Raw genomic sequence first — 11,110 nt, 5'->3', positions numbered from 1 at the left:
TTTCTTCTGACAGAAGGTCAAAGGTCATAGGCTGAAAGCACAATTGTATTAACTTGTAATACCTCAAATGTGCAGTTTTCAAAAATAATTAAATAAGTAACGGATGTAATGTCTTTTTGTGTTTTACATTATCATAATGGTATGGTCACAATAACGTGTTACATATGCATTTTAAAAATGTAAGAAAGGAGACATACAGCCATCACAACCCATAAAGAAAACATCACACCTTCACAAAGTCTGACTTCATCAGTAGAACAGGTGAAACATTGTAAATACTTGTTCTTTGAAATGTTTTAGCTGATAGGAAATGAAGCTTTAACCGTCCTGTGTGAGGGTGGTAGAATGACCTGTTGCTGACCTCTCACCAGAACACAAGAGCTGACCTTCACCTTTGACCTGTGAAGGATAAAGTGATGAAAGTGGAAAAGAAGGAATGAATGAGAATGAATGGAGATTCACTATGAGCCGTGCTGGATGTCACATGACAGAAAGACCCACACATTTATCAACAGATCAGATACTGGACACAGAGTAAAGCTGAAGAGGACAGGAATAAAAATAGTTACAAAGCAGGAATGTATCTCCGGCTACCCACAGGGGCCACACACAACTGTTATATGGTATGTTGTTGAAGTTAAATCGCCCCAATCAATTTCCCTGTCAGTGTCATCTTACATTGTCACATGCATTAAAAGCTGCTATTTCATATCGTATTTTTAAATACCAATACACGTTTTTGTTTAAAGCCTGTTGCCCACAGGGGTGGCCACTGGGCTGTCATAAGTCCTCCATGCCATGGCGTCCCTGTGTGGGACTTCACTAGTGCTGTGCAGTTCATGAACGAGTTGGTTCTTTGAGCCAGCTCATCTGCTCATGCAAATTAACAATGAGTCATTCCCCCATAACCCAGGAACTTCTCACTATTTAAATCACATTAATAGCCAAGCATTGTGAGTCTTTAATATGCTATATTTAAAACCAATAAAACACACAATCATGTTTTATTTTTTAAATTAATATATATTTTTTGTGTCAAATAAATGCTTTAAGTTCCTGTGATACTTCTTTCTTTGATGCTATGGTCCTGTAAATGTCTCAGTGATGTTTCATCACTACAATCTCTTCCTGCTTTCTTTTGAAAATAAAATGTATCACTCATTGAAAATCTTTGAAACTGTAAAAGAGGCTATTTCTGCAGCATTCTGTTCATAACTTGTTCTGATACTGACCCTCAGTGCATTGATTTCAGTCATTAATAACTGTGTAGAAATCCTCAATCTTAATGTAAAGATCTCTTGCTTTCATAGCTCAATAACAATAACACAATAATCCTTATGGTTTTATCAGGCTGCTAATACTGTGTTTTATGCATAGACTGTATAAACAATGGACGTAGTATCCATGATGTCACCCATCTGTTCCTGAAGCGCTGTTTTGAGGCCAATCATCGGCGGCAGCCATATTGCTGCTGTCGAGCGCTTGTGATGTAAAGAGGCGGGCTTTGAGCCTCCTAGCCAACAGCTACAGTGTTCCCGCCTGTCAATCAAGTCAGCTGTGCCTCTCATTGGAAGACTCCTAATCTAAATATCTTCTAAATTGCTGCGCCAGAAAAAAATTCACCCCCCTTACAGTGTGTGCCGATCAAGAGATGAGCTATCCAGGCTACACTCGTGTTTTGTACCAGGCTGTAAACATTTTTATTTCTGCTGCAAAGATCGGCTTTTTTGAATTGGTGTGTTTGTGGTTTCAGGTACTTCTGGAGTCAGCCTCAAGCGGATCCTCGATGAACTGAAGCTTTTAGCACTTCCACATAGGACTCATAGTTTTAGACCCGAGGTTGCCGCTTGGTTTTATGCATGTTTTGTGCCGTTAAATGTTTTAGCTTGGTTTTAGTGTTTTAAAAAGTGTTTTTAAATATGCACAGTCAAGCTTTGTTTCACTAGGTATGCAAATACGAAAATAAATGACAATAAGGTGAATCTTGAATCTTGAATAAGAGGCATCCGTACTAGCTTATGTCATAACCTGCAAAAGAAAACTTGCAGGGGCTGTCCCTTGTATAATCACAAGATAAGATTAGATAAGATAAAATAGTCCTTTATTCGTCCCACAATGGGGAAATTTAAAGTGTTAAGAGAGCAAGACGTAAGATTAAGTGAATTTTAAATGCTGCATTACAAATAAAAACTGATCAGTATCAGTAAAAAAAAATTCTACATCCATTTTCATGATTTTGCATGATTTTTTAATTATTTTTTTCCAAGCAAATTTTAACTAAATTATGATTTGAACATTTTTTGTTTGAGTTTATTTACATTTGATGATTAAAGTAGAATATTCATGCATGAAATCAGGGAATTTGAGACTAGTTTAACCAACCTCCCCCCTCTGCCCCCTGGACTGTAACACACACACACAAACAAACACATACTCTCTCTTTCTCTCTCTCTCTCACCCTCTCTTTCTCTCTCTCTCTCTCTCATCCTCTCTTTCTCTCTCTCTCTCTCTCTCTCTCTTTCTCTCTCACCCTCTCTTTCTCTCTCTCACACTCTCACCCCCTCTCTCTCTCTCTCACACACACACACACACACACACACACACTCTCTCTCTCTCACCCTCTCTTTCTCTCTCTCACACTCTCACTCTCTCTCTCTCTCTCTCTCTCTCACACACACACACAGACACACTCTCTCTCACCCTCTCCCTCTCTCACCCTCTCTTTCTCTCTCTCTCTCACACACACACACACTCTCTGTCTCTCTCTCTCTCTCACCCTCTCTCTCTCTCTCTCTCACACCTTCTCTCTCTCTCTCTCTCTCTCTCTCACACACACACACACTTCATACAAGGACTCTACCTCAGCTGCTTTTTGCACATTAACCGTTTACTTAAGCATTTACTTATCTCATATACTGTCTGCACCTTAATATCATTTGCACTGTTATCTATTTCAATTTCATTGTCCATTTTTAAACTGTCACTGCACTACCTGCACTGTGTACATAGGATGTTTTTATAGAACTGTATTTTATTATATTTTATTGTATTTTATATTTAAATTTTAGATATTTAAAAGCTGGAAGAGAGAAACATCTCGTTTTTCCTGTATGTCTCGTATATACAGTGAAAATTGACAATAAAAACCTTTGAACCTTGAACCAAATGAAGAGTCAAGCTCGTACTCCTGATCCGAGTCAAATGATCCGACTCCCTAAAAAGAGCCGAAACTCCCTCCACTAGACGGGACTATCCAGAGGAGGGACAAGAGGGCGGATCCGTCTAGTGTGCTGACGTAGGATCGGAATGAGGGAGTGAGTGTTCCGGGTCAGAAACTGGACGGGAGAGGAAATTAACTCCGGGACGAGACGAAACAAAACGAGAATGCAAACCCAGTTCTTCTCGGGGATGTAGCCTGCGTCTCTTCCGCTGAAAAGACGGGTTAAAGACGGGTCGAGGTTTTACGCGCGACACGGGACGAGGTGGAGAGAAAACAGGTGCCTACAAACTCACCAAAGTGAGGCGACGACGGAGGAGATTTTGCATGTTCGTCGAGACCGAAGACGAAAACGAGACTCACGTCCAGCTGGAGTTTCGGTGTTTACTTGCAGGAGAGTTTCGCCTCTCGTGCGCTTGACGGTAAATTCAGTTCAAAGCAATCTGTTGCATCTCCCTCCTCCCGGCAGTTTGTTTATCACACGGGCATACGAGATTTATTCCCACCTCCCCCGTGATGTTTCACTGCATCCCCCTGTGGCGGTGCAACCGTCATGTGGAGATGATCGATAAACGCCACTGCTCCCTGCTGTTCGTGCCCGATGAGATCTACCGCTACGGACGGAGTTTGGAGGAGCTGCTGCTGGATGCAAACCAACTCCGAGACTTGCCCAAGGTAAGGAGAGAAAAGCGCCTGGAGACAACTCAACTCACTGTGGTGCCCCTGGCTGTGCCATGAGCAGACCACACTGCCAAAGCTGCAGTGAGAACATTAAAATGACATGAAAAAGACAATTCAAGTTTATTTATAGAAGAGAGCAGCATGCATATATAGTGGTGCAGACTGACTGAGCATTAAAAGAAATATTAAAGGAGACAAAAATTCAAGATTCAAGATTGAAGAAAGCTTTATTGCCAAGTGAGCTTGCACACACAAGGAAATTGACGTGGTGAATGAACACTGGTACTGAACAAAAAGATAGTAAGGACACAAGAAGACAGTAAGGATACAACAAGACAGTAAGGACACAACAAGACAGTAAGGATACAACTAGACAGTAAGGACACAAGAAGACAGTAAGGACACAAGAAGACAGTAAGGATACAACAAGACAGTAAGGATACAACAAGACAGTAAGGACACAAGAAGACAGTAAGGATACAACTAGACAGTAAGGACACAACAAGACAGTAAGGACACAACAAGACAGTAAGGACACAACAAGACAGTAAGGATACAACAAGACAGTAAGGACACAAGACAATAAGGACACAAGAAGACAGTAAGGATACAACTAGACAGTAAGGACACAACAAGACAGTAAGGACACAACAAGACAGTAAGGACACAACAAGACAGTAAGGACACAAGACAATAAGGACACAAGAAGACAGTAAGGATACAACAAGACAGTAAGGACACAACAAGACAGTAAGGATACAACAAGACAGTAAGGACAATAAATATAGAAATCTAAACACAAATGTAAAATTTCTAAATAGAAAATAAAAATACTATCTGTACAAAGAAAGGAATAGAAGTACTTTTAAAGACATGAAATAAGTTAAATTAGCCTAAGCCAGTAAATGTAAGCCAAAAATGTACAAACATGAAATAGTTTAAATAAGACATTGGGATGAAATATAAGATCAAAGAAGAAATAAATAATAAAATGAGACATTCTGAAGTAAACCACAATTAAATATATCACTTACAAATAAAAACATAGGTTAAAGTGAATAAATTAAGTAAGAAGTTAATAAGAAATGATTACATTTGAGGAAGGCAGCAGTCAATTAAAAGAAAAACAAGTCATTGTTGTATTGAATTTGTGTAAATGTGTTTTATTTCATTCAGTTTTATTTCTAAAGGGACCATGTACAATATGAAACTTATATTTTGCTGCTGGATGTTTTTTTCCAGAGTCGATTCAAGTTAAATCACATCTGCAGATCACACAGAAAGCATCACAAAGACATGACAACACAAGCAGTAAAGCACCCATACACCTCATGTACTCCTTTCCCCCCATGATAACTAGTAATCTCTGTTTGCTTTCTCTAGTTCTCAGTTTTGCCTTTCACAGTAATCAGCCTATTGGTTTCTAGATCTCCAAAAACTGATCATGTTATCACAAGACATCAAGCTTTGTTTTCCTGAGCTAATCAGATAGATTTACACATTACTGTGGAAAAACCAGCTTTGTAATGCTAAGATAACAAGAACAGTAAGTTGAGATCTGTAGAAAACCACTGACATTTACTCAATACTACAGGTAAACTTTGCTATCATGAGATAGTGAGAAAAACAAAAGGAGATTACTCAATATCATGGGAAAACATGGCTTTAAAATGTGTGGATGTCTGCCCACTTAGGGCTTCCATACATTTGGTCTTTTCCCATAGCAGTGAAAATATGTCTCTATGTATAGAGAATAAAGGATAAACCCCAGCACACTGAAAGGACTTCCTCTTGCTGAATTTAGCGTCAGGCTCAGAGCCAAAGTGTCCTTGCTTATTTTTGGTAACAAGAAATTCGCCTCTCTAGTTAAAGTGCTTCTGACACAGAGCTGCTAACTGAGCTGATCAGGAATCCCGTGAGAATCCGGTGGGACCTGGGGACAATACTTACGCAAGATCAGCAGGGCATGCACCCTGCATAGGTGGAAACTTCCCCCTGAGCTGCTTCCACTAATGCAGGTTCACAGAAACACGTATGTGAGGGTTCGATCATGAAACATTTGGAGACCCGGGTGTCTCAGCTGTAAAGCTCTGATAGTGTCTGAAGAGTCAAACCTGTTCAGCCAGGTGAGCACGCTGAGGTCAGAATTACCCATGATGCTTTGTTTCTAACCCTGCAGTTTTCTGCATGATAAAGAGCTATGACTGTACTGCAGGGGACATCAGATATGTAATCCTTTAAGGGGAGTAGAGTTGAACCGTATTGATAGAATCTTACCTCATAATCTTTATGACTCAGTGCATGAATATTTAAGTTGTATGAGCGATGGTGCTTCAGATTAAGGTTTATTTTAGGGTAGAGGGGAGTGATAGAGATCAGGAAACATTACAAACATGAGCAGGTGTCTTAATTTAAACCTCTGAATAAAACAGTTGTTTCCTGTCCTTTATCACAAAGTATGAGTACTGGTTCAGCAGTGAGATTGTCAAAGAAGAAGACACACAGCTACATCCCAAACATGAACATTTGACAGCCTCAGTGTATCTTCCTGGTAAATAAAGAAAAACAAAGTATAAAACGAAACATCATCGTACTAAATCTCAATCACATCATAATTTCAAGTCTAATGTCTTCATGTCGTCATATTCGGCTCCATGATTACTGCTACTTGGGGTATCTGCCCAAACCACATATTGATCCGGTAATGGTGCACTCATTATTCAAATATGAGAGAAACCAACATAAGTGGTGCCAGTCTCAGTATTTGCTGTATATGATCTTTTATGGGATTATCAGAATCAGAATCAGAATCAGAAATATTTGATTTATCCCTGGGGGAAATTGGGTCATTAAAGTCGCTCCTATACACAATAATTAAGAATATCAAATAATATGAATAGAAGAAAGTAATTAATAAGATATAAATACAAATAAAATGACAATAATGATTATAAAAGTATGTACAGAAGACAAAATAAGCTATGTAGAAAATAAATACATGGTTGAAGTCCTTGCAGATCAGGAAGAGGGCACTCAGGTGGTCTGTCCGGAGTCTGGCAGACTATATCTATAATTATTAAATGGACAACAATACTCCATATTATTGTGTTTATTCAGTCCTTTTTTTACTAGTTATTCCTTTTTAATGTCCCATTTTTATATGAAAGAAATACTTTTTTAAATCTCTTTCTGGTGAGGTCCTTATTTTTCATGCCTCTCCTGCACATCTTAACATTTCCTGTTATGTTGTCCGTCTTTTTTTTTTTTTTTTTACCATAAATATTTATTATGTGTAAAAGATGTGCCCACATCATGCAGTCAGTAGCATTTATGTCAATGCACAAAAATAACCCTGAAATGATTTCCTAACCTAGCTTCTGAACTATTATGAAAGTCTTTGAAACCACAAGGAACAAATAATGACATTTAATCATTAAATCTGTCAAAGGCATGACTGAAAGATAAGGAGATGATTAGGGATTTTATTTAGAACTGAGTTGTTGATCCCTGCATTGATATTCCCATCCCTCTCAATAGTGCTACACCCCTTAGAGCTGAAACTTCTCCTTTTAAAGCCATTTGATCTACAAACATTAACTAAAAGGAGTAAAGGCTAATCATGATCCTCCTCGTGATCAGAGTGAAACTGCACCTTGTTTTGTCTAGTCTCAACAATCTTCACTTAATTCTTCTGATCAAAGTCGTAAAACTTCAAACCTGAGAGTCCTTGTCCGGTAACTGATCAGTACATTTATTGGACTGAAGCCTCAAAAGGATCTCTTCATATTTATTCTGTTTAATGAGATTATTGATCCAACTCTGTCCCTTTTACTCAAGAGCCACATTTATGGGGAAGTGATGTCGTCACTGTGGCCGATCACAACTGGATTATCTTGAAAATTGAAGACTCAAAAGGAAAACACTTTAACTCTTTACAGTCACACACACACACACTCTGAATCATGGATCTATTTCTGTGTGTAATGGAAACAGTGTAGGTGGATTACAGACTAAAGGTGTGCTCATCGACTCACTCTAAGACCTCATACTTGTAACTTAGAATACAAACCTGATAGCGGTGAAAGGATTTGCATGTTACCTCTATAGGCAGGTATTTACCATACTTAAGGCCTGAAACTGAAGACCTCTCAGCCTGCTTTGTTTTGTTTCTTTTACATACAGCCCTGAGCGCTGACTTGTGTGTTCGTAACATATGCCCTTTAAACTTTTTCCTGCAGCCAAACCTGTTTCATTCTGTAAGTTTCCACTCTGGAGGTTGTATTTTAAGCCTTCAGAACTGTGTCAGGTGTTCTTGTTGTAACCTTGAGCAGAGAGAGTACGTTCTGTAAAGAACTGGGTTTACAGCTGGGCCGATTATGAAATAAGGTCTAGCTTGAGAAACTGTCCTGACCTCTTCAAAAACTGATGTCATGGTGAGTCAGATGTTAAGCTGATTAGATTGAAGCCCTATTTTTGTGCCTTTGTGGCATCTCTCATTTCATTCACAAGTCTTAAACCTTTGAAGTAGTTTGGTGCTTATCTAAAGAGAAATCACAGCAGTTTGGTGAACAGTTTACAGAAGCCCTGGTAGGAGAGAAAAGAGAGCTGACGGCGTATTTTTGAGGCTCGGCATGTCCATAGAAATGTGATGGAACAGAGATAATGTGAGCAACCTCCCATGGCTGTGTCACACTGCTGACTTTGTCTGTGGAAGAAAAGGCCGTGCAGGAACAGGTACCTCGACTGAAAACAAAGACAGCATTATGTGATTTGTTGTTGCCTCTATGTGCTACTTTTTCCTAATGAAATCATAATGAATCATTGACCTGAATTGTAAAGAACAGACCAATAAAACCATGAACCAACACAAACTGCAGACATGACACCTGAGGACCCAGGAACTTGTAAAGTAAGCACATTTCCCCCTCAAGTGAGCGAGTGTGTGATTAGCAGGTGGACTCACATTTGACACATTTTAAAAAACACAAGGTTTGCAGGATATGAGGAAACAATGATGTGTGTGTGGTCACATAATGATAACAATAGGAAATGTTATTTTAGAAATGAAAGTGTTCAGAAGCTACCACTCATAGTTTATCTTTCTACTGTTCTTCTTCAACAATGACTCAGGGGCATGATTCATCCAGATTAATCCAGATTTCCAGACCTGAAAAGTTGACCCATAACACTTCAAATATCCACGAGGATGTTTGTCACCATCAGCTTGAACTCTGCCGGTATTAAAAGGACAGTGGTGAGCTGTCATGACTGTTTGTGGTTATAACCATGCTGAGTGGACTCCAGAGTAACGTAACAAGCATTGGTTAGCTCACTGATAAGGACACTGATGAGCTGAAGCTGTGTTTTGTTGACATTTTGATGGCCGCTGTGTTTGGCATTTCTCAGGCTTCTAGCTAAGACCATCTGATATTCTGTTGATACTTCATATTTGAAAAAGGCAATACAGCTATATAATCATGATATTGTTATTTATTTCTGTATTTAAAGCTGGGGTTGGTAATCAGATTTAGATACACTTTTTGTCATACTGGTTAAAATGATCTTTATGTCCTGATGGCAATCATTACATGATGTGTTCCTAAAAAAGAGTGAAAAAAAATACTATCTACAGCCGGAGTAAACCTGGGAAAACACCAACCAATCACTGTGTTTTGGCTCCCCAAATTTTAAACCAATCAAATCCCGTCCTGCCGTTCTGCCCTCCTCCTGCGCGTACATTTCCCCGGCGTGCACTCCTCCGAGTCCCCGTCTCCTGCCTCTACTTCCCCTGACTCTATTTACTGCCCCTCTCGCTCGTCCTCGGGCCTGTCCCCTCTGACCTGATGAGGTGCTTTGCTCAGGACTGTAGTCCGGATCAGAGTCTAAAAAGCTCTCACCAACAAGCAGAATAATTAATGACCTACAGAAAATATATATGTACTGTAGCGTCCGTCCGGACGCTGTAGGGATGACGAGCCGATTCGTGAACACGTTGAGCTTTAATACCCGGTCACTGTCGGCCGTGATCACGCCAACCAACAAAGCAACAATCAATGTTTGAATGAATGAAAAACTTCTCTCCTCTCTCCCACTCGCACACTCTACACCTCTCCTGATGCCTTCACTGACCGTCAACACTGTAGGAATTAAGAACATCTACACTGAACACGTTTAACAAACAGTAGAGCTGGCTCAAGTTGGCTTTTTTGCACATAATGGAACAGGAAAACTACATGAAAATATGTGAAAATGCAGGAAATGATGGCGCATCATTTCCAGTGTCACCGCCTACACTGATTCAGCAGCCATACATCCCATCTCCTTCAACATCTCCTCTCTGCGATGAATAGTGTATGATCAGCTGCATCTCCAACATAAGAGAAGAATGTAGTGGAACCCAGAACTGGCGATATGACGTGCATAGAAATCGCACTGCCAGCTGGCATTAAAGCGCAGTATGCAGATCGCCGCAGACACTCGGACACGGCAAAGGCCCCTATGGCTTAAGCTAGGGCGTGAAGTCAGTGCAGAGTAAAACCAGGCTTTAAGAGCTACAGCTGCTGTAGGGTCAATGACGTGTAAGGATTTGCAACAGCCCATTTTTAAAATACTGAAAATAAGAATATCTATTGCAATTGTTCAAACATTCAGAATGTTGGTTAAACATAAATTGAGATTAAAATTTTAAATCAAGTGATTTAAGTGTATTTTCATCAAGATTAATTGGCCCTAGCCTTGAAAAATGTCACGTGATGCGACTGTGATTCATTTTAAAATGTATTAATCTCCTTTAATATGCTTAGTATCCGCATTTCTTTTGAGTTTTTGTAAATAATGTTCTCCTATTTTCCCTCTAAAATGTTAGAATCCTTCTCAAATGCAGTTAACACACTTATTTTTCCTGTAAATTCAGTCCCTCCAGGAAGTTGCCATTTCGCGATCGCAACTATCAACGCAAATTCAACCAATCAGCGCGATTTTTTCGCGGCCCTGCAATTTTTTACAATCAGCGCAACTTTCCCACAAATTTGACCAATTACCTCAATCTCAGCCCCTGCACGTCATCAGTTCTGTCATCAATTTGACTTCCTTGGAACATAAGCATAAGTCCTCACTTGATCGGCACTTTTCAACAACAAAACACGCACAGAGAACGGGTGAAAAGAGAGGACAGCAGGCAGGACAAGTGACCATGACAACGTTGTTATTTAT

At 39.6% G+C, this 11,110-nt stretch overlaps 1 protein-coding gene across 1 annotated transcript in view; it reads left to right on the top strand.

Annotated features, from left to right (window-relative positions):
- Positions 1 to 3,284: 3,284 nt before the first annotated feature.
- lrrc1 (leucine rich repeat containing 1) overlaps positions 3,285 to 11,110 on the top strand; it is a 38,075-nt gene continuing 30,249 nt past the window's right edge. Inside the window, exon 1 of the mRNA XM_034682736.1 lies at positions 3,285 to 3,892. Within this exon, the coding sequence (XP_034538627.1) occupies positions 3,734 to 3,892 (159 nt within the window). The 5' untranslated portion in view covers positions 3,285 to 3,733. The remainder of the gene's footprint in view (positions 3,893 to 11,110) is intronic.

The sequence above is a fragment of the Notolabrus celidotus genome, chromosome 4, assembly GCF_009762535.1.
Source record: "Notolabrus celidotus isolate fNotCel1 chromosome 4, fNotCel1.pri, whole genome shotgun sequence".
Taxonomy (NCBI): Eukaryota; Metazoa; Chordata; class Actinopteri; order Labriformes; family Labridae; genus Notolabrus; species Notolabrus celidotus.
The sequence above is the reverse complement of the archived record's forward strand: the minus strand, read 5'-3'. Positions and strand labels throughout refer to the sequence as shown.